Raw genomic sequence first — 23,983 nt, 5'->3', positions numbered from 1 at the left:
TTCTTTGTTCTTCTGTATTAGTCTGACAGTTGGTGAATATGAACTGCAAAGCAACAGGCAAGAGAAGCCCTACACTTTGAAATTAAAAACATGGTTAAATAACATGGCTTGAAGTTTTTCTCTTTCTTTCTGTAACAGTAACTGATGGCAAAAGTGTTCAAATGGAACTGGATAAATGCAGTTTGGGACAAACTAAGTTGTCCTGGTCCCTCGAGTAAGGGGGTAAAGGGGTGTGGGGAAGGTATAGTGGTAAAAAGGAAGGTAAGGATTGTAGTTGGTTAGGATAGTCGGTTTGTGGTGGTGAAAGGGTTAAGGAGAGAGGGAGATGTAAAAGGAAGTGAGGTAGGAGTAGGTGGGATGTCTGACAGTACTAAGGGTTTGGGAGTAAAGGAAGTAGGCACATTTGGCGTGAGTTGGTGGAGTGAAAACTAGCTTACGTCCAGACGACCTGTAGGTATCGTGGATGAAGGTAGGCCTTACATGGTGGGGAGAGAAGGGGTTAGGTGGTCTGGGTCAGTCCCCCCTTTGGTGTTTTCTAGAGGTTAATTTAAGGGGGGCTGGAGTCTGGGAATATAGTTTGAGCTTACTGGTAGGAAAGGGTGATAGGGTACTGTGTGTGTGTGTGTGTGTGTGTGTGTGTGTGTGTGTGTGTGTGTGTGTGTGTGTGTGTGTGTGTGTGTGTGTGTGTGAGTGAGTGTGTGGGTGAATGGTTGGGGGGGTGGACAACAAAAAAAAATAATGTATATATATATATATAGATATAATGAAGTGGATGGGAGTAGTGCTAGGCTTACCTGTGTGTGTTGAAGTTTTTTATTTGCTCCCTGTAATCCGCTGATCTCCTGGGGATTTGTCGGGCCTCGTTTTGGTGGGGCCATGCAGTTGAGTGGCATCCGTGGGGGGAGGCTGGGCCTGTCCTTAGCTCCATCAGGTAGTAGGCTGTCAGTGCCATGCGGTCAGGGTACATAAAAAAAAAAAAAAACCAGGAAGGCGTTCTCCTGGTGGTCGTGGTAGGCAAAGGGGGGTCCATCGGTATAATCCGGTCCCAGTTAGGTTGGGACGTAGTGGGAGATCATCCCCTCATGCTCCCTGGTGGGTTTGTGGGCTGGTTGTGTCCATTTCTGGGGTAGATGTTTTCCTGGTGGTCATGGTTGGCGGTAGTGTTGGGGTATAGTGGCGGATCAGCTCCTTGGGGGTCCATCGTGCGTCCGGCTTCATTTTCGTTGGTGGTAGTGGTGATTTTTGGTTCACGCTCCCTGGGGGGGGTTCATGGGTGTCCATTTGTATTCTCTGGTTTCCCTTCAGGATGGCGTCGTGGTTGTCCGGGTGTCTCTCCATCCTGGGAATCGGTGGTGGGGAATATCTTCTCCCTGGTGGATTTGTGGGCCGATGTGTCCATAGTCGCTTCCCTGGTGGTTGTTGCATGGATTCGGGGGTCCGTCGTCTTCTTCGTCGGTGGTATAGTGTCGGTTGGCGGTTTGTGATCCCTGATGGGTTCGTGGGTGTTGGTCAGTCTTCTTTGGTCCTTCCGTCTTCAGGATGGCGTCATGGCCGATCAGGTGTCCCTCCGTCCTGGATTTTGGTGGTGGTGGTGAAATGGCATCTATGTCCTCCCTGGTGGTGTAGTGGTTTGCTGCTGCTGTTTTTTCAGTCGTTAGGTCCTAGCGCCGGTTCGCGCATGCACACTGCTTTGATTAGCCGTTACCTATATGGAGGATCATGCTGGGAGGGAAGGTAAGTGTTTTTAGGCTTGTTTGTGTGAATGGTGATGGGATTGGGTGGCCTATTGATAGGAAGATAGTTAGAGGGACTTAATTAAGTAATTAATTAATTATTTTTCTTCTCTCTCCATAGATACATAGGGGGATGGATATTGATAGGGGATATGCTAGGGTAGGAAGGGGTACTAACGGTAAGAGGTGTGGCTGACAGGATGGGTGAAAGGTGACGGTGGGCAGGCAGGTGTAAGTTAATGTGCAGCGGCAAGGCAATACTAGGGGTTGGGGGGAGTAGGGCAGTCGGGCTTATAGAATAGTGCTAATATTTTGTTTCCCTTTTACAGATGGCCAAATTACCAGAGCTAAGGCAGAGGTGGCAAGCAACTGTGGCCCAAGTGGAGGAGCTGTTCCAGGAGGCAGCAACATCGGAGGTGGTACAGGAACCTGAACAGACCCCAGGTCGGAAGAGGTGATGCACGGCGGTGAGAACCTCAGCCGGCAGGGAAAAAGCAACAGGCAACCCAGCAGGTGATAGCAGTGGAGACACCAGTTCCCAGCACATCGCAAGACGAAGGTGCAGGTAATGGTTTTATTATGGCAGCATTGTCGGCGGAGCTAGGGGTTGAGGATTGTGGGGTGGGGAGGGATGATGACTTGTCAGTTGGAGATCTCGGGGGTGGTGTGCAAGGGATAGAGGAGGCACAGAGGCAGCTAGCACAGGGTGCCAGGTACCTGGTTAGCGATGTGACAGAGGGCAGTGGGTTCCGGTGACAGTTGGTGCTTGGGCTTGGAGGTAGGCTCTGATTTTGGGATGCAGCCTGGGGATCGGTTAGCTACCCAAGCTTTGGGGCAGGGGACAGGCGCAGTTATTCTGACTCCGCACATTTCGGGTCCGGTTAAGAAAAAAATTTGGAAAGGGAAGTATGTGGATTTGTTTGAGCTGATTGATGCAGAATGGGTCCAACGGCTAGTGGAAGCACAGTCCTCTAACAGTAAGGACTTGTTAGCGGCCTTAGCAGCACTGGGTAGGCAGAGGGTAGGTAAGCCTTGCCCTAGGACATGGGATAATTGTGTGGTTGGCTTTATTTATTTTATGGCAGTGCAGCTGGAGAAGGATGGGTCCTTGGCTCTGCCACTGCTAGGCTCTTTCCTTACCATTCGTGAGGTGCAGCGGTTAAGGCCGGGTAATGCATGTCTCTGGTATGATCAGCGTTTCCGCAAATGGAAGGCTGTGGACCAGTCACTTCATTGGGAGGTGCGCCACCCAGATCTATGGTTGGCTACAATGATGGATAGTTACGGGGGCTTTAACAGAAGGTGGAGTGGGCCAGAAACAGCCGGTGTGTGTTGGTCATTTAATAGTGGCTCCTGTTCATGGGTGGGGTGCAATTTTGCCCATGTTTGTTCGAGATGTGGAGGGGGCCATTTGCCACTAGCTGTGGTCGGCAGGATTTGTCCTGGAACTCCAATGTTATGGGCTGTGAGGGTGGTTTTGGTGGGCAAGGCATTCAGCTGGCCCATGGGAGGGATAATTTTTGTAGGCCCTGGAGATTTGGATTCGGGTTCTTTAGAGGCAATAGAGGGAGGTGCACCATTCCCTATTAATGTGGAGGTTCTCTGGAGTAAGCTTTATTGGTTTCCTGGCTTGGCCATCAAAGAGGAGATAATACAGGGTTTTCAAGGGGGATTTCCTATTAAGTCCACCATGGGAAGAGGTGGGGGGGGTTGCAAGAATTTATGATCTGTTCAAGGTAAAGATGACATCTTGGAGGCTTTACCGGAGAAAGAGAGTAGGGCAGGGCGGTTATTGGGTCCTTTTGACAGTCCGCCTTTTAGTGCTTACAAGGTGTCATCTTTGGGGTTGGTGCCAAAGAAGCGAGAAGGGGAATTCAGAGTGATACATCACTTGTCTTATCTGGAAGGGAATTCAGTAAATGATTTTATTGCAGAAGAGGAGGTTAGGGTGCATTATGCTTCCTTAGATGATGCAGTGAAAGTGATTAGGGAATTTAGGGAGCCATGGTTGGTTAAGGTCGACATTGAGTCGGCTTTTCAATTGTTGCCTATTAGGAGTGAGGATTGGCCACTATTGGGGATGTGGGTAGGAGATAAGTACTACTTTGATAAAGCTATGCCCATGGGTTGTTCAGTGGCATGTGTGAGTTTTGAGAAGTTCAGTACAGTATTGCATTGGATTTGGCAGCAGAAAGTGGGGACTCAAAAGGTAGTGCATTATTTAGATGATTTTTTTGTTGGTGGGCGAAGGAAGGGTAGGAGCACAGGAAGGTTTGCGAGAGTTTGCGATTATGAGTGAGGAGTTAGGGGTACCATTGGCTCAGCATAAGATGGAGGGTCCGGCAAGGGCATTAGAATTTCTTGGATTAACAGTTGATGTGGAGTGGGGACTGTTTTGTTTACCAGAGAATAAAATAGAGATGCTCAGGTCGGTGATACGTTCGGTGTTGGGTAAGGATAAGATTCGGATTCGTTCAGCTATGGAGTTGCTTGAGCTTTTGAATTTTGCCTGTCGAGCGGTGCATCCAGGGTGAGCTTTTTGCAGGTGACTGGCATACTTGCTGAAAGGGGGTAACAGCAAACACCATTGGGTTAGGGTAACCCAACTGGTGCGGGAGGACTTGGGGTTGTGGAATGGGTTTTTGCAACAATTTAATGGGATATCTTTTTGGCAGTCAGACTGGGTGGAGCAGGAGGAACTTCAGTTGTTTACAGACGCAGCTGGGGGTGCTGGCATGGGGGCCTATTTTAGGGGTTGGTGGTTTGTGGCTGAATGGCCTCGGGATTGGGAGGAGGTATGGAAGCGGGATGTGGCCTTTCTGGAATCGATGACTATATGGGCAGCTTCGGTGGTGTGGAAGGAGCAATTGAGGGGCAAACATGTAGTTTTTCACTCTGACAATATGGCTGTAGTGAGGGTATTGCAAAAGAAGACAGCTAAGTTGGGCTTGTTATTGTTGGTATTATGTAAATTGTTTTTTCAGTGCCTTCTAATAAATTTTTCTTTTACAGGAGTGCATGTGCCTGGTGTAAGGAATGAGATTGTTGATAGCTTGTCCCGATTTCAGTTTCGCAGGTTTTGAGGGTTGGTTCCATGGGTGGAGGAGGTGCCAGAAATCCTGCCACAAGAGGTGTGGAATCTTGGGTCAATGTAGCCTGACAGTTGGTATGGCATTCCTGGGCCCCTTCTACAAGGAAGGCATATGGTAGGGCTCTTTCTGATTTAAATCAGTTTATTTTTCAGCTGCCAGAGGAGGAAGGGGTATGGTCGTAGGAATTACTACTGCGATATGTAGCTCATGCTTGGGGGTTAGGCAGGGCTTTGCAGATGGTTAAGGTGGATTTGGCTGCGATTAGCATTTTCGCTAAGGTAGCGAGGTTGCAGGATTTCACTAAGTCTTGGACATTAGGGAGTATGTTAAGGGGTTGGGGGAGAATGGTGGTGGAACGTAAGGATATTCGAAGGCCACTTATGAGGGTTATATTGAAAGTTTTGTTGAAAGGGTTAGATTTGTTGCAAAAGGGGTCTATGGATTATTTTATGTGGGGTACGTTATGTACATGGTTATATTTTGGCACTTTTCATATTTTGGAGTTGTTAGGCTTGTTATGTTGGAAGGATGTCATTATAGGGGAGGGCGAGGTTACTATTGCATTAAGGAGGAGTAAGACAGATCAGTTAGGTAGGAGATGTGTGGTGGTGCTTAAAACTGACAAGAATCCTTGCATTTGTCCAGTAATGTGGGCAAAAGAATTTATGAGGAGAAGGAAGGGGAGTGTGGATTAGTTAATTTTTTGTTCAGTGGATGGGAAGGTGGTGTCGAGTAGTAGATTCATACTTTTGGTGAGGAAGGTTTTACGTTGTATGGGATTTCTAGAGGAGAGGTTTGCAGCTCATTCATTTAGGATAGGTAGGGTTTCAGATTTAGCTAGAGAGGGTAGTTCTATTGAATTGATTAAAAGAGTGGGGAGGTGGTCTTCAAATGCATTTTTGTCTTATATTAGATAAGTTGTGGTCTGATTATTAATTTTTCTTCTTTTCTTTTAGGGAAGCACATTATCATCTTGGGGCATTCGTTCATCCACTGGGCAGGGAATCATGCTTTAATTAGGGACGATGGGGTAAATTTGGGTTTAGCACATGTAGGGTGGTCAGTGTCCTGGCATGGTGTTAGGGGGCTTAGGTGGGATGGGTTGTTACATGAATTTGAGAGAGCTAAACTGAAGGTGGGTTGTCCGTGTATACTAGTCATTCATTTAGGGAGCAATGACTTGGGCATTGTTTCTAAAAAACAATTGGTGGGCATTATGCTGCGAGATTTGATGAGATTACAGGCATTGTACCCGGGTATGGAAATTGTGTGGTCAGAGTTGGTTCTGCGTTTGTGTTGGAGAGCTGCATATAGTTATAAGGAGATTGAAAGGGTTAGAAGGGGTGTTAATCAAAGGCTGGCTAGGCAATTAAGGATTTCGGGGATGCATACTATTGACCATAGAGATTTTGGGGATGGAGAGGAGTCTTGGTATCGAATGGATGGAGTACACCTTAATGACGTGGGTCTGGATCTTTTTAATTTGCATCTGAAACTCTTTTTAGAGGATATGATTGTGGCTAGAGTTTAGGAGGGGGAACACCCTGGTATCAGGCTGGTGGCACAGAAGAGGGAGAGGATTGTCCTCTTCTGTTCCCCCTCTAAAGAAGCTGGTTATTGGTTTATGCTTTTGGTATGGTGGTGAGGTGAGTAGGTACACTGCCTCTTTATGTGGGTGAGTAGGTATGCTGCCCTGGAGGAGAAGGTATCAGGGTGAGTTGGTACGCTGCCTTGAGGTAAAGTTCATCCAGGGTGAGTGGTGACGCTGCCCGGAGAACATCGTTGCTGAAGAAGATAATTAATGTTGGTTTTGTGTACTTAGTTCATTGTATAATACAGTTTAATAAAAGGTTGTCAAATGGCTTTATGTGTGTAGTGTGGTCATTTAAAGGGGGGATGGGACAAATGCAGTTTGGGACAAACTAAGTTGTCCCGGTCCCTCGAGTAAGGGGGTAAAGGGGTGTGGGGAGGGTATAGTGGTAGAAAGGAAGGTAAGGATTGTAGTTGGTTAGGATAGTCGGTTTGTGGTGGTGAAAGGGTTAAGGAGAAAGGGAGATGTAAAAGGAAGTGAGGTAGGAGTAGGTGGGACATCTGACAGTACTAATGGTTTGGGATTAAAGGAAGTAGGCACATTTGGCATGAGTTGGTGGCCCTCCCACCCTCCTCTTTTATATATGGATGGAAGATGTGGGCAATTTTAGGCGGAGAAGAGGGACAGGATTGTCCTCTTCTGTTCCCCCTCTAAAGAAGGTGGTTATTGGTTTATGGTTTGGTATGGTGGTGAGGTGAGTAGGTACACTGCCTCTTTATGTGGGTGAGTAGGTACACTGCCCCGGTGGAGAAGGTATCAGGGTGAGTTGGTACGCTGTCTTGAGGTAAAGTTCATCCATGGTGAGTAGTGATGCTGCCCGGAGATCATCGTTGCTGGAGAAGATAATTAATGTTGGTTTTTGTGTACATAGTTCATTGTATAATACAGTTTAATAAAAGGTCGTCAAATGTCTTTATGTGTGTAGTGTGGTCATTTAAAGGGGGAAAGGACAAACTCCATTGTCTTAATGTTTAGGATTTTTTTTCTGAAGTGCAGAAAAGTATGACTCCAAATTATGGAGCCTATTACATTGCTATTACATGTATTTGTATGAATCTAAACATGATTGCCTTGTCTCATGTAAACGTTTTGACTTACTGGTAAATCACTGTTGATTTTTGTCACTAATAATGTCAGGCATTAGAAATTAACAAAAAAAGTGAGAGAAAGAGAGATAATTTGCTCTCTTCTCACACACTTTTCACTTGCACTGTACTGATGTGCAGTGTAAATATACTGACGCAGGTATGCATGCACAGTACATCAGTATGCAAGCCAGGAAGCAGAGGAGCACTGAAGTACCTCTATATAATGTGATTATTTAAGAAAGATAAGACATTTCTTTCTTAAATAATGTCATTTTATAATAGCAATCATCCACTCATGTGGGTATCAGAGGCTTTACTTATGGTTGGCTTTGTTTAATCATTCATTTCTTCACCCTTGTGATCAAATCACATTGCCCGTGGGTAAGTCCTGCTATACCCACACCCAGTCATGGATTATTGCTTAAGTAACACATTCTATTCATGACTTGCTAGTACACTAACAGAAATATATGCTCTATGGGGTAGAACAGACAGCACGGGAAACATATTTAGTGCATTGTGCAATGGAAGAGCAACACACAGCTCATCTGTGATAACAAGCACTATTCAGTGATACTTGATGGGGGGGGTGGCAAAAGCTGGATACAGCTGGCTATGTGCAATATGAAAACAAAGAAAAATAAACACCGATACTGGCACAATCGATGATTATGGCCTTATATCTGTAAGTGAGACTGCATTTGAGTGCTGTGGTCTATGAAGTTGTATTACTTGTAACTCCTCTTAAAGTACAGTCTGAGAAACTGCATAGTTCCCTGATGAGAATTAGAATTAATACATGTATAGACTGGAAAATATTCAGAATGACCACTAAGTAGAACATACTTACTAAAAGACATTAAAACATTTCATGACATGACTTAATATCCTGTTACCAGAAAACACAGTTGTCCATGACTGAACATACATGGGATAAGGAAATTTACTGGGTGTACTATTTAATAGGAAAGCCGAATACCTGCGTGGAGGCATAATGCATTTCTCACTGTTTTCTGTGTACTATCCCAGAGCTTTGTCTGAGTCTCAAATTGCTCAATAATTTGATTGTGTTTTCGTAAGGATACCTGAATTATGCACAATGGTACTACTATGGCAAAAGGACAAACCCACTGCAGTGGAGAGAAGCTATATCATTGTCGTTGCAGACAGATGCATCATAGCACACTGGAACAATAGATCTAATGTAATTTCTTCAAAATTTTACAAATTTTACAATACTAATATATTTTGTACATGCATTCTAAGAAAGAGAGAGAAAGGACACATACTTTACTAAGCTGAGTCATGAATGATAGGGAACCAAAATGCAGACATTTTAAATGATTGTAGAAAAACAACATATGGAATAATATGCTTAAATATAAATAAAAAGATGAGGCAGACAATTCACCATTGTATTTTAAGTGAGGCTATTATTTTAACTTTGCACAATGTTAAACAGCGCACTAGGATGGCAGAACTAATAAAGCTTCTCGAGGTAATGCTTTACACTTCAACTGCTCTAATGTGTACTGTGTTGCTGTGTACATGGAGACACGGATGGGAAACAAATATAACTGAGTGGAGTTTTAACATTTTCCATTGTGATTTATGATGACAGAGGAGCAAGATACGGCATACGAAATGCAGAAAAAACAACTTATGGTACTGAAGTGAATATAAAAAGGGAGGACAAGAGTTGTTGGAGAAGAAGTAAATGATGGTGACTTTTATTCTGGGTGCATGGAAGTCATGCATCTTCTTTAGTATTAATATGATAAACGCATTACTTTCATGTTCACTGTTAAAACAAACTAAAAACAAAACACATGTATCAGTACATTTCTATTACTATGCATGAGAATATCATTTGAAACCACAATTATCTGTGTCTGAAGATCTATTAAAAGCATTATTCATCTGCGTTTTGCCTGCTCGAGTACTACTGAGTGATGTAACATGTTGAGTTTTTGTATGTGCTCTAGCCAACAAATAGTTTGCTCAAATGCTGCACTTGCTCTTACATGGCTTGTATCAGTAGTGCAATATCCTGCTTTTAGCATGGGAAGTTCTAGGCTGTAGTATATTACCTGATTAATTCAAAAAGCAGGTAACAGAAACGACTGCTGATTTTATTTTAGTGAGTATCAGCATCCTTCTGAAAGGGCACCAGCTAAAGCAAATCTACTGATGGGAAATATATCTGTGGGCTCTAATCTAGACATAAGATGGTGAACAGGTCCCATTACCTGTTAATGTTCGAGCTGTAGCTGGAATATTGCATGCCATGAAGAAGTTGTTAGGGGGAAATTGAAAGTATCAGAGCTGCACAGGATATACAAGAAGGTAGGTCGGATTGAGACTCAAAAGCGCCAAATGAGAAAAGAGGATAGGATAAGGAATTTAAAACACTTTAAATGGAAAAGAGGGAGACAGTGGGTGTGATATGGATGTCTAAATATTTATGGAGAAATTGTGATATTGTGATCCTGGAAAGGAAGCTTAGGACATGAAGGAGGAGGAGAAAAATGTACAGCCATCAGAACTTGGTATAAACATGATAAGGGAAAAGACATTTTGCACATACACTAACTACTGAATGGGGTAAGTTGCTTGAATGGGTGGTCAAGACTAATATAGCTTGGGACTTTAAGACTGCATGAGATTTTTGGGAGGATAATATAGGGGTGGGCCAGCTGCAACACTTAGGCAGTCTGGGTTACCTATGTCCACAACCTCAAAGACAATAGACAATTGTGAGTGGAGATCATTGTGAATGTATCCACCTATACTATGCCAGAAGATATAGAAAACCTTCTGACAGACAAATTTAGCTGTAATCCCTCCCCATGCAGGTGCTGACTGTTAGTTTATGTTATGGAATGTAATCATGTTGATGCCAGTTACTGCTAACTGTGACATTACTGGGTCCATGGTGAGATGAGTTAACATAACACTTACTATTATGTGGTAGTACTATTTCCTCTGTGTCTCATACTGTTTGTCAGACAAAGCTATTATGAATATGCTCTGTCTGAGACTGTACGCCATAGTACAGCACATAGTCATGTATGCTGTTCCTTGGGAAATATGATTATTAGTGTTCTAATAGAGGAAGGAGAGGTTGCTGGCGTTTTTATAAGTACCACTACCTAACTACTTTCACATATATTAAAAGAGCACATCTCTCTGTTTAATTTTGACAATGTGCATATTGTATATCATTTTAATTCTATGACAATATCACAGTTCTTTCATATTCCATCTCAGGTATATACAATTTGACCAAAGACATGGCAGAATAGGGGATGCAAAAACACCATCTGATTTATTATCCTAATCACTAAATTACTCATCTAGTACATATATAAATAATGCATGATATGAAGTATTCAGAATTCTGAGGCAGATTATAAAACCTGGTTAAAACCTGAGGTGCAAGTGTACTGTTACAGTAGTGCCAAAAGCTGTTTCCTCATCTTTTTACTTTTAGATCAGACTTTTAGGTGCTTTTCATAAAGGGCAACTGGAATATCAGGTTCATTACAAGTGGTGATAGTAAATCTATCAGTTTGTTACCTGGGGTATAAGGTGAAATATTGCATCACCAGATAATGTCCCAACAGCTAATCCTACAAACAGCTGTAAAATGAGTTTATAATTTTCTTCACAGGAGTTGAATAAAATGAGTGATATGCCGAGCATCGAACCCACAGTGATGAGAAGAACAGCCACAGTGCTGTATCCATACTCTAGAGGAAATAAGGGAAGATAATTTACAGTAACAAGAAAATATGTCTCACATTCAAGATTAGGCAGCACACTTAAAAAAAAGATGACAAATGATAGTATGGCAACTATAATACAGAGATGTAAGATGCTGGCAGTTTATATCTCATATGCAATGAAGGCATCAAATTATGGTCATACAATAGCAACAATTCTTTTAAACTTCATTTTTGTGACTACATAATTAAAAGAAATTAAGTGTTTGAAGTAATGTAAAGATCACACATCTTACAGAATAATACTAATTCACACAAAAAGACTGCAATAAATAGGGACATAACATCATATATGCATTGACATCAGGTGTACCAGATAAACCATGGCTCAAATCTTATTGGTAAGAAGAGACAGACATGAAGGCTTTACAACTAGTATGCTAAAATCACAAGTGTTTTGAGTACAGACCTCACCACAGGACAGAGAGATGGAGGAGAGGGTAAGTATGCAAATAGTTGGAGAGCAAGCTATGGCCTGGGGCATAGATTCATGATTTTGACAAACAAGTTTACATACTGCAGTGTTTTGAGAAATTTTATAGCCTTTGTCCTACATCTGAATTTGGTTAGGGAAAAACTCTGTTTCACATGGAAGGGAATGAATTACAGCTAAATTTGTCTGCCAGAAAGTTTGCTATATCTTCTGGCACAGTATAGGTGGATCCATTTACAACAAGCTCCACTCACAATTGTCTATTGCCTTTAAGGTTGTGGATATAGATAGGGAATGCCTTGCTGTTGTCCTTGAATGTGGAGGCCAAATTTACCTGAGATTTGTCTTTGGTATACTTTATTTATCTCCTGAGTTGTTTGTTTAGTTTAATGAGAGCACACTTATCTTGCTGGGTGCTACACCTACAATTTTTACCATGATTTTCTTCCTTCCTTCCATTATACAGCTTGCTGATGTTCTGAATCTACCAGGGTGGCTTGTTTTCTGAATTTGAGAGGTAATGAATCTGTCTCACAAAGAACTATTGTTAATGGTGTTTTTAATGTTAGATTTGTTTATGCAGGTATTGACCAGCATATGTTTTTATATATTGTCTTAGCTATAGAAATATCAAGAGTTGTATATTTTATTAGATGTATGAAATGTATAATTATTTTAGTAATAATACAGCAAAGTATATTAGAATAGAACTGTTTAACGTTTTCAACCTCAGTGCTCCCTATCAAAAGCTGCATTAACTCATGTTGTAGTGGAAATTTCTGCATGCCCTAAGCAGCTTGATATAAATGACAAATTGTATTTTATCTGAAAATAAAACTAAATTCCTAGAAATACTGAACCATGAATACTGCTCTTTCCTCTCACTTTGAGATTTCCGTTAAGATTTGGGAAACCACTTTCTTGCAAAGAAAGCTAAATTAAGACCCCATATTTCCCCTTTAGTTTGGTTTATAAACTTGAACTCTATTCAAACCTGGAAGTAGTAAAGTATATGGACTATGGAAAATAAAAAAAATACATATACTATTCACAGAGACATCATCCACAGCTATTGAATATATTAAATGACTTAGTAGTAACTACGTCACAGTATTTTCTAGAAAGTGATTGAATCAAGGTTAATTAGCTGTACTACACGTTATTCTGCTGCCAGCTACCTGTTTAAATCACTTCTTTAATTCTTTCTCACCTACAGGCTTGCATATTTAATTGATATCTTCTTCACTTTTACCTGACTGTTTTCATTGTAGCATTTCATTTATTCATTTACACACACACAGATATATATATATATATATATATATATATATATATATATAGCTAACTGCATGTTGCTTTACTGAAAAAGCAATGCATTGAACCAAAAATCATTAAGGACAAATACTTGAAACATAACCTACTGAAAGAAAAATAAGCTTTTTTTTTTCAGGGGGCAAGCCCCCCCGCACACCTTCCTCCCATTTTGAGATCATACTATAGTGAAGAAAGGGAAAATTCCCTTATCCTCGCTTTATCATGATCTTGCACAGATATAAAAACTGGCATGTGCAATCAATTCACTTTTGATCATACAAGATAGTTTTCGTTTATTTTGGCAAAAAAATCTTCAGCAACATGAATGCATACTATGTATATATATATATATATATATATATATATATATATATATATATATATATGTCACAATTGCATTAAGGAACTGTGCTCAGACTGAGGTGGGGGTGCAGTGTATAGCTTATTTTAATGTGGCAGGTATTAGACACAACCCAAGGTGGTAATATGCATTTGGTATAAGTCCATAAGGTAAATCACTCCTCCACATACATATTTGTTGAGTAATGCTGTGGATCATAATGCCATAGCCTCCTTGCTGTCCCTTATAAATTGGTTCCAGTAGCGCAGGATTCAAACCTCATAACATCTGTCCTTCACAGTCACATTAGTATATTACAAGCAGACATTTTCAGACATTTGTGGGCCATTCAGGGCCCAAAATGCAAAGCACAGATCACCACTGGGAAGGCAGTCAAGTACTAAGAAGAGTGACATCTGTGAGTAATTCTAGATCATTGATCTTCTTGGTAAGAAATCATAGAACTTCTTTTACTTCAAAAGGGTGTTTGATTAGAATTCCACAGAATGAAAGATTATGATGCATAATTGAATGGATTATACTGGTATGCAGAGGTGGGCAGCCATGGTGGTGCAGCAGCCTCACAGCAAGAGGTTCTCCGGTTTGATTCTTAGCTGGGGTGCCTTCTATGCAGAGTCTGCATGTACTCCCTGTGGTCGCATGGGTTTCCTCCAGGTGCTCCGGTTTCCTCCCACATTCCAAAGACATGCAGTAGGTGGATTGGACACTCTAAATTGGCCTTAGGTGTGAGTGTGTGCATGTGTGTGCCTTCTGTGGAAGGTTGGGCACTGGGCTGGCAAATGGACATCGTAAAACTTCACTGCCAATCATGAGCAGACAGATGATCCACTGTGGCGACCCCTAACTGGGAAAAAGCCGAAAGAAGAAGATACTGGTATGCAGAGGTATGATGACTTCCCTTGATCACAAGTGATACTTATTTAAGCATTAAATAGGTAATCTAGAGGTCTTCTGGATAACTACAATGATATTTTGATAGAAGATGACACCATACTATCTGATGTTATCAGAACCTAGCAACTTGCTCCATTTTTAGTTAATGATGTTCAACGTAACAGAGAACTGGGGTTGGAGCATTAAATCATTCACACCTATGTGGTGTGGAATGTCACACCTCTAGAAGCCTATATACACGCTTGTATTCCAGAGGATTTTCTGAAAATAAACATAAAAAGCATAAGGTAAACAAATGAAAATATTTTGTAAAAGATAAAAGTTATTAAAACAGTACAAATATCAATGATACCACTTCAGCTGTTAAAATCTAACAAAAATCCAATGACCTAAACTGTAAAGATCAAAACAATATTTATTAACTAAATACAACTACAGTAAGCACTTTTATTCTTCACCGAGGACTTCATCAGACAATTTTCCAAAAAACAATAGTCTAATTATACTAAAAAATCACTCAACATTTAACCAATAAAAACACTGGAGTAGTTCTTTCCAAATATGACACAGAGTTTTCCGTATCATTAATTACTGGCTTGACACAGGCATTAAGCCTTACCTGCCATATATATTCTTTCTAATCCAATAATTACTGTATTGCTAATTTACATAATATGATTTTCTATGGTCTATCACAGTAGATTTAAGGCAACAGTTGTTACCTTTCTTCTGATGTTTAAATAAAACAATGTGGTATTATCACATGATTTAATAGAATGCATATACATTTACATATTTTTTATGAAGTTATACCAGCATAAAAAAAGTTGTATATACTCTACAAAAAAGCAAAATAAATCAGATTGATAGCAATATGAGTGTAAATGCCTGGAGTATTCATATTAATATCACCTACAGTTAGAACAAAAGCATCCATTTTAGTCCAGGAAGTATATATGTATGTATGTATATATACAACATTTATATAGCACTTTCATCTCATACAGAAATGAGATGTCTTCTGAATAAAACAACTGAACTGACATACTGTTTAAATACTATTCAACCTACTCACGTGACTATGACTACCAATACTTATCTGAGCATGCTTCTGTTTCAAAACACTGTTGATAGACAAGTTCTCATTCAAACCCAGTGCCTTATCATATTCTAACAGCAACTGCCAGTGTAATTCTGTAATCAGCAGATGGTTTTACTAATCCTGCCATTGATTTTGAACATTTTTTTCCAAAATAGAAAACAGAAACTTGTTAAAATCTGAACACCCCATACTATGTTTTGCCTTGCATTGGATACATCATTGTTTTTAATGGCATGGTTATGCTGATATATTCATTTCTCTATAATCTCTCTTACCTATAACATAATTCAGGACATGACAAATTCTTGGCAATATATTATACCCCAAATGTATTACAGTCAAAATTTCCATGACAATAATGGCTGAATTATTCTTACTACTATAACACATTTGCCAACATTCATATATTTATTACATCATTTGCATGTCCCAAACTTATAAATGTCTGGATTTAGATGTTTAAAAATTCTTTTGTTACAACCTTCACATCAACTCTTCATATTAAATTCATTTACCAATAAATTGTTTAATAGCAGCTACAGTTTTCAACGGTTCTTAGTATTTGCATACAATGGCTTTAATCTTATAGTTATCAACAGAGAGCAGGAGACACATGGATCTGGCAAAATTTCTATTCGACTGTTTTTCATTTTTGACTCTCAATGGCTTCCTAAAATTGGTGCAAAGGAATCAAACATTTTCAGATTAACCTCCTCAATAACAGACACTATTAACTTTGCTGGAAACTATCTATCCTTAAGCATATGCCTTAACTCAAAAATTTATTGAAAAACACCTCATCATCCAAAATTAAATGAGATAGTCTGACAAACTAACCTTTCTTATATTATGTTTAACCCCGCATGTATGCTCACTCAAAAAATGCAAATATGCATTACTAAATGTGGGGGGTTCTATATATACTGGCTGCAAATCTATTATACTTATAGTTTTTGAATATGCATATATAAAATAAACTGATAAGTCATCTATGAATATTGAAACTGAACTTTAAAAATTGAGTTGTATTCTCCACAGAAACAGAACATTCAACAACACAGAAATATCACTTGTCCATAAAATAAAAATATCATTCAAAAAAGTAGATATACATGAACAAATGGATAATACCAGGAATAAAACATCCACTTACATAAAACCAGATTGACAAATGTCCGTGCTATGGTGGCAACTATGGTCACCCCTAATTTCTGTTTAAAAACATTCCCATCAAACATAAAATAGTTGTTAGTAAGAATTACCTCCATAAATTCACATGTCATATCTCTTTCACTTGGGAGAATATATTTGCTGTCTAATAACAATTCTCTAAACCACGTCATAGCCAAGACCTGTGGTATAACCATAAAGAAGTCTGAATATCTGCTGTCACTAAAATCAGTTTATCTACACCATCAGCTGGTCTTAGCAAATGTAACATATGCCAAGAATCCCTTAGAACCTGCAGAAAAATATTCAAACAGACCTTAAATTCGGAATCATCACATACTTCCACTAAATATTTTTTTATTATTTCAAATAAGATGTCTTAAACATTACATGAAATAAAGATAAATAACATATTTACAATTCTAAAACATTACTAACTTCAAACCATTATATAACTATTTACATTGGTGTCTATGCAAATAACATTGAAATTCTATATTATATAAAGTTAGAAACATAAGATGCTATATCTTCTTCGATCTTTTCAAGTATTTCCAATACTTTCATCCAAGAGTAATAGTAAGAAGTAGATCTTTTAGTTCTGTTCTTCACTGTTAATATTTCCATGTGAGCAACTGTTGTTAAAGTCTTAAATTCCTTGAACGTAGGCGAAGCCTCATTTTTCCAGTGTATAGTTATGATTTTACGTGAAATTGCCAATAGTGACCATAGGATTTTAGTGTCTTTTTTTGGTACACAGTTTGGAATAGGAGAGTTGAATAAAATTAAAAACTTTGTTAATTGAAAATTATCATTATAAACAGTCTGAAAAAAATAGTTAATGGATTTCCAGTACATATTGAGACATATACATTCATAAAAAACATGCTGCCACTCTGCTTTTATCTTGGTATGGCATCTCCAACATTGATCTTCAATAGAATACATTTTGTTTAACCTATGTGGTGTATAGAAACTTCTGTGTAGATATCTCCAAGTGAATAATTGCCAGTATTTTAATAATGTAGAAAATTTGGAAGATTTTAGAATATTACTTTTTTCTTCCTCAATTGGAGGATGGTTCTTTATTAAAGTATAATAATCCCAGTATGATTTTTCATGATAGTTTTTTGTTTTTTAACAATTTTATAGATATTAGACAAATAACATGTACCCTGATAAGGCTGTTTTGTGATAAGAATAAGGTATTCAATGAGTTTTGGAGCTTCATGTCTAACTGAAGGTTGCATTTGTTCTATTTTATTTATAAGAAAATGCCTTAGATTTTGTAAAAACAACCAATTGTCTTTATTTATATTATAATTATAAATTATCTGTTCTTTGTTAGAATTTTCCCTTTCTCTATAAGTTGATGTCAAGAGAGTAATGTTTCTTCTTTAAGTATATTTGTTTTAGATATTTGGAATGTATCTAGAATATTTGGTGTAAAAGCTATAGGGAAAATAAGAAAAATCCAAGAATTAATATTTGGTATTTTGTTTATATATGTTTTGAACACTGAAAGTGTAGAGCTTATATAGTTTGATGGCAATTTATTAATATTATTCCTTTTCCCTAAAAAATAATCTTTTAACATCCATATAAGGGGTGATGGTATTACTGTTAAGTTGTCTTGTATGTGATTATAATTGATTTCTATGTAAATCTGCTCATGGGCTTGTTTCCATATAGGTGTGTATGAATTATTTAACCATAGTCTTATGTTTTTAATAACAGATGAGATAATATATAAATCAATATCCGGTAAATTAATTCCACAGTCTTCCCAATCTGGCAAATGTTTATTTAAGGCTATACGGGGTTTATTTGGAAACCATAGAAAATTTAAAATTAGTTTATTGTATCTTTGAATAATATATTTGGGAGGTGGCAATGAAAAATTTTGTATTAAGTATAATATTTTGGGAAATATGATTATTTTAATAAGATATAATCTGTCTGCTGTTAAAAAGATATATTTATTCCAGTAACCAATTGTTTGTTCTATTTTGTCTAGTATTTTATTATAGTTAAATATTAGAGAATCTGTTAATTCATTGAGTAGATTTATTCCGAAATATAATAATTTACTTTCCGTTACTATATATTTGGAAAATCTTTTGTTTATATTATTATTTTTTTTTTTTACAATTACAGAGCATAATTTTAGTTTTGTTTTCATTAAATTTTAAGCCTGAAATATTTTGAAATTTATTCACGGAGTTAAATAGAGCATTCAAAGACTCATTTGCATCTGAGAGAGTTAATAGTATGTCATCAGCAAAGAGTTGGATTTTAAGGTTTAACATTTTATTAATACAAATGCCCTTTATGTTATTGTTTGATCTGATTTGATTTGCCAAGGGTTCTATGAGTAATGCAAATAACAATGGTGATACAGGGCAACCTTGTTTGGTTCCCTTTTTGATTGTTATAGGGCCTGATCTATATGATCCCAGTTTAACATATGCAGTAGATTTTTCATATAGTATTTGGATAAGATTATTAAAATTAGAAGGAAAGTTATATTCTTCTAAAACTAGTGAAAGAAAGTTCCAGTTAACCGAATCAAAAGCTTTATTAATATCTAATGAGATTACATTTAAATCTAGGACTTTATGTTTGCTATAATCTATTAATGTTAGTATTCTTTTAATATTATCTGAAGTATTTCTTCCTTTAATAAAACCTGTTTGATCTTTGTGAATTAAGAAAGGAAGAAAGTGTTTGATCCTATCTGCGTATATAGCCATAAACATCTTATAGTCTATATTGAGTAATGATATTGGCCTATATGAGGAACATTGCTTCTCATCTTTATCTGGTTTGATAATTGGGGATATCAATGAATATTTCCAAGAGGGTGGTATATTCAAATCTTTATTAGCTATATCATATACTTTTAATAATAAGGATATGGCTTGATTGGGTATTAATTTATACATTTCTGGTAGCATATTGTCTGGGCCAGGTGCTTTATTTGTCTTGAGATTTTTAATTTGTGATTTTAATTCTGTCATATTGATTGGTTTGCTTATAATGTCTATTTGTTCTTGTGTTAATTTAATATGAATATTATTTTCTAAGTATTTTTTTATATCCTTAGTAGGTGTATCTTGAGTATTTATGGAATTATCAATGTTAAATTGGAGTCTGAATGCTTCTAAAATATCATTTAGTTCCGTAACTCTTTTGTTAGTATTAGGAATAAATATTTCTTTTATTTGCTTAGATTTAATTTTTTTTTGTTCTATTAGTTAAGTATCTCAGGTGTGCTGAATTAGTAGATTATGAGTTTATTTTTATCTTTTCTAAGTTAATCATAATATTATGATGTAGCAATTCTCTATACTTCTTATTGATTTGTGTAAGTTCTTGAACTTGAGTAGCATTACCCTTTTGTATGTCCAGTTTCAATTTATCTGCTTTGTTTTGTAAGTCTAGCATATCTTTATTCCATAACTTCCTTTTATTAAGTACCAGGATAATATCTTCCCATATGTAACTGCTTTTAATGAATCCCAGACATATATTTCTGAAATATCTTCTGTATAATTTATTTCTAGAAAGTTTTTGATTGTTTCTTCATAAAATTCTTTGAAATCTGTCAATTTTGTGATATAGGAAGGTGTCCTAGTAATGGGATTTGAATAAAATGGTGTAAGCTCTACCTCAAAGACTATGGCATTATGATCAGATAAGGGACAATTTATAATTTTGACTTTGTCAATTTTTGTTATTAGGTCATTGGCAATAGATATTCTATCAATTCTAGAGTTAGTTTTCTATCTATGAGAATAAGATGTGAAGAGTAGTGAGTCTGGTTCTGCAAATTCATTTATATCTTTTAAATACAATGTATCTATAAATTTTGATAGTGCTTTAGAGATAGGTTTTCTTCTTTTGGATTTAGAATCTGTATCTTTTTCATTCATTATACAGTTGAAGTCTCCTGCCAATATCAGGCTACCCTTAGTTAAATGAATTATCTCTTCAAAATGCTGTTTAACTGTTTTTAATCCTAGTTCTGGGATCCAATATAGATTTACTAATGTATAGATTCTCTTATTTAACTCTATTGAAGCTAGACAAAACATACCTGATGTATCTTGATGAGTAGTAATTATTTTAGGTGTTATAGTTGAGTTGCGAAGTAGTATAGCTACTCCTCTTTTTTTGTTTTGTATTGAGAGTTTATTAGTACTGTGTAATTATTAGTATTTAAGTTGTTTATATCTCTATCTAATGTGTGTCTCTTGTAAAAAGACTATTTGTGGTTTATGTAAGTTTATGTACTTGAATAGGCTTCTCCTTTTATTATTATTATTTAGACCATTAACATTTATGGATAAACATTTCATTTCCTAGTTTTGAGTTTGTTTTATGCATGAGTTTATGTAAATATTGTTTATTCTTAGTTCCATCTTGGATACAGAATTCAAAAAGTTTTTCTTGTATGATTTTTGCATGTTTCTGAGTGACACCAAATTGATAGAATAAAAAAAAAACAAAGAACTTCCAAACTTGTAATTCTTAACCTTAAAAACCATTCCCTATCGCTATGAGATAATATACCTCTTTGTTTGGTTAGTGAATCTAACCAAACAAACTTTCTATCCTCACAAATAATATTTGGATCAGTTTCTCTTATCCTCTTAGTTTTTAAATAAAGATAATTGAATAATATATTAAGATAATCTAATCAGCTAAAATATATACATATATTCTTTACTCATCTTATTGTAATTCAATAATACTTATTTCTAATCAGGTTTCAAAAAGGTACAAATATTTAGATTAAGGTAGTATCATTTCAAAATAATTTAGGGTATTAATAAACATCATGTTAAAATCTATAACTGTATATTTCATACATCTGTTGAAAAGTATTTACTGACATTACTGTATAATACAATACCATTGTTGTGTAATTGTTTTAGACTACTCAAGTCCGAAACCAGTGTTTAAATTAGTATTTGCAAAGTCATATTGGAATAAAAACATGAATAGTTCTGAAACCACATCATATTTCATGTTTAACATAAACTGAAATGCAATACAATGTACAAGTATATTAATATTTCTTTAGTAGACATTAAATATGTTCCTCTGATTGCATTTTTCAGCTTTTCAAAGACAATTCCCATGGCTGGAGACAACAAGATCAAAATTTAGACATCTCCCTTATCCAAGAGACTACTTATAATGTTGTTACTTGATTGAGTGCTTTGTTGTTAACACTTCTATCAACTTTCAGAGGGACTTTGTATAATCAAAATTGACACAGTACAGAGGTAAAACTACAGTGCACTCGACCACATTTTTAAAGCAAACATTTATATATATCACATATTAACTCTTACAGCTTAGACTGACACTTAACCAGTGAGTATATCTGCTGACAATAAGTGCTGGAGATATAATTTTGACTTAGTAATTTAATCTTATGACTGAATAAAAGTTTAGAATTAAACATCCGGAGCTTCTCATTATAGTATTTAAAAAGTATACTGGAGAACATATCAACATAATGGAAGCTGCTAAGATTTAAACTATTATGTATGAAAATGTTACAGGTTAAAATTCCTAACCCATTTTGCAGTAAATAGACAAAATGTATTTAAACTATGGGGTAATACCTTTATTACATCAAAAAGGTGTTTAAGAAGCTTGTTTTTCCTCTAACATCAGAGGATAACTATGGTGATCCATGCACTGCAAGAGTATTATTTATCCTGGTAATTGCTTTATGACTGTATATAGAAATATTTAATTCAAATAATTAACTGGCATTACAACAATATTTCTCAGAAAAGTTGTTTTACAGTTAATGACTAGATAGAATGCATCATTGAGAGGCTACATTTATCGAATGTCAAGTGCTTTAGCTATAATATAATTGTCCCCTCGAATTAATCCCTGATGAATTTACTGCTTACTAAACTTGCAGACTAATACTGGCGTCTTTTCATGTAGTCATATTGGAACGTGAAAATACAGGTCTGCTGATTAGGAACAATCAGGCTCTCAACTGCTGGACAATACATTTGTCTGCAGAAAGGTTTAAGAATTATGGTTGCATTGTCAAGCATTTTTGTTTACACTAACAGTAACATGATATACCCGCATACACTAGTATTGTGTCATTCTTGATAATGTAAAAAGCCAGGTAATATTATAAGAAGGGTGAAGCCACAGCCAGGTAATATAATAAGAAGAGTACAGCCACAGTCATTATTCAGATGAGCAAATGGGAACAGCATGAGCCATCTAAGGATGGATAGCTCGTTGAGTACCTGCCACAATGTATGTTCATAATGCATGGTAACTTAGTAATAAATTAGGGTGTGGGCTAAGCCTCTCCCTCTTCTACTCAAATTAGATTTAATACAATATGTGCATAGAACACAGATGCTTCGACAAAGTTCAAAGCTATATGGGATATAAATATTGTATAATTGACATACTGGGTTAAATCCACTGTTGTTATGTTACTTATTATAGTTGTTTATATAATTATTGCTCTTACTTTCTCTATCTAGTATATTATACTGTTATTTAAATGTTTGATTTGCTAAATGTACATTTAACCTTCTTGTTGCATCCCATTTGTCCACTTGAGGGCATATTTTGGTAGCAGGACATTAGTAGTATTTTGTAGGAGCACCAGTGTGGGAAATGGCAATTTTCCTTAAAATAAACCTGTCAGTTGCTTGGCATTTACTAGTTTCTTTAGAGAATTTGTAAAACAGCAGTGATTTTATTTGCAGATGATTAATTTCTGCTCTCTAAACTCTGCTGTATAAAACATAGTAAGGGATAGCTAAAATGTCTGGAAATCTAAACTGACATAAAGACAAGCAGATATATGTCCTTATCTATCAAGATGCTAGAAGACATCAGTAGCCATAAGCTGAAAGTGCTTCAAAAAATATATATCTGTGTATATTTATGTGAACCTCTTATATTATTTATGTTTCCTTAGAAGGAATTTAGGTTTCTGTATCTTTAAATGTGAACCTAGCTTATTTCCCGACTAGACATCAATTAGAAAGAGTCAGGGGATGGCGTACACAAGTAAATGCGACAAGCAATAAGTAACTTGAGTTTCTAGTGATGTTTGTGGCTGTTAAATTGTCTCGAGAACCAAGCAGGAAAAGGTATGTGTTTTTTCTTTTTTCTTTTCCCTTCTCTTACTTCATGACAAACTCATGTAGTGTGCACGCGAGCACTCTAGTTTGTGGAGTAGTGTTCACAACTATCAAACTTTGCATTTTAAACATGCTATGCCTTATTTCTCTACAAAAGAAAAGACAACAGGATATCTAAGCTAGTCGCAAGCATCTTTCAACTCCGGATGTCCGGAGCCACAACACACCTGACTTATAGCCTCAAAATATCACTTAAAACATATTTTTTC

General features: G+C 36.9%; 1 protein-coding gene across 2 annotated transcripts in view; it reads right to left on the bottom strand.

The window, feature by feature from the left end:
• Window positions 1–23,983, bottom strand: part of SLC39A12 (solute carrier family 39 member 12) — a 737,778-nt gene that overhangs the window by 434,812 nt on the left and 278,983 nt on the right. For both annotated transcript variants that reach the window (XM_044064628.1, XM_044064627.1), the window contains exon 7: window positions 11,084–11,256. In XM_044064628.1, the coding sequence (XP_043920563.1) occupies window positions 11,084–11,256 (173 nt within the window). The remainder of the gene's footprint in view (window positions 1–11,083; window positions 11,257–23,983) is intronic.

The sequence above is a fragment of the Protopterus annectens genome, chromosome 3.part0, assembly GCF_019279795.1.
Source record: "Protopterus annectens isolate FY-2018-M chromosome 3.part0, PAN1.0, whole genome shotgun sequence".
Classification (NCBI taxonomy): Eukaryota; Metazoa; Chordata; order Ceratodontiformes; family Protopteridae; genus Protopterus; species Protopterus annectens.
The sequence above is the reverse complement of the archived record's forward strand: the minus strand, read 5'-3'. Positions and strand labels throughout refer to the sequence as shown.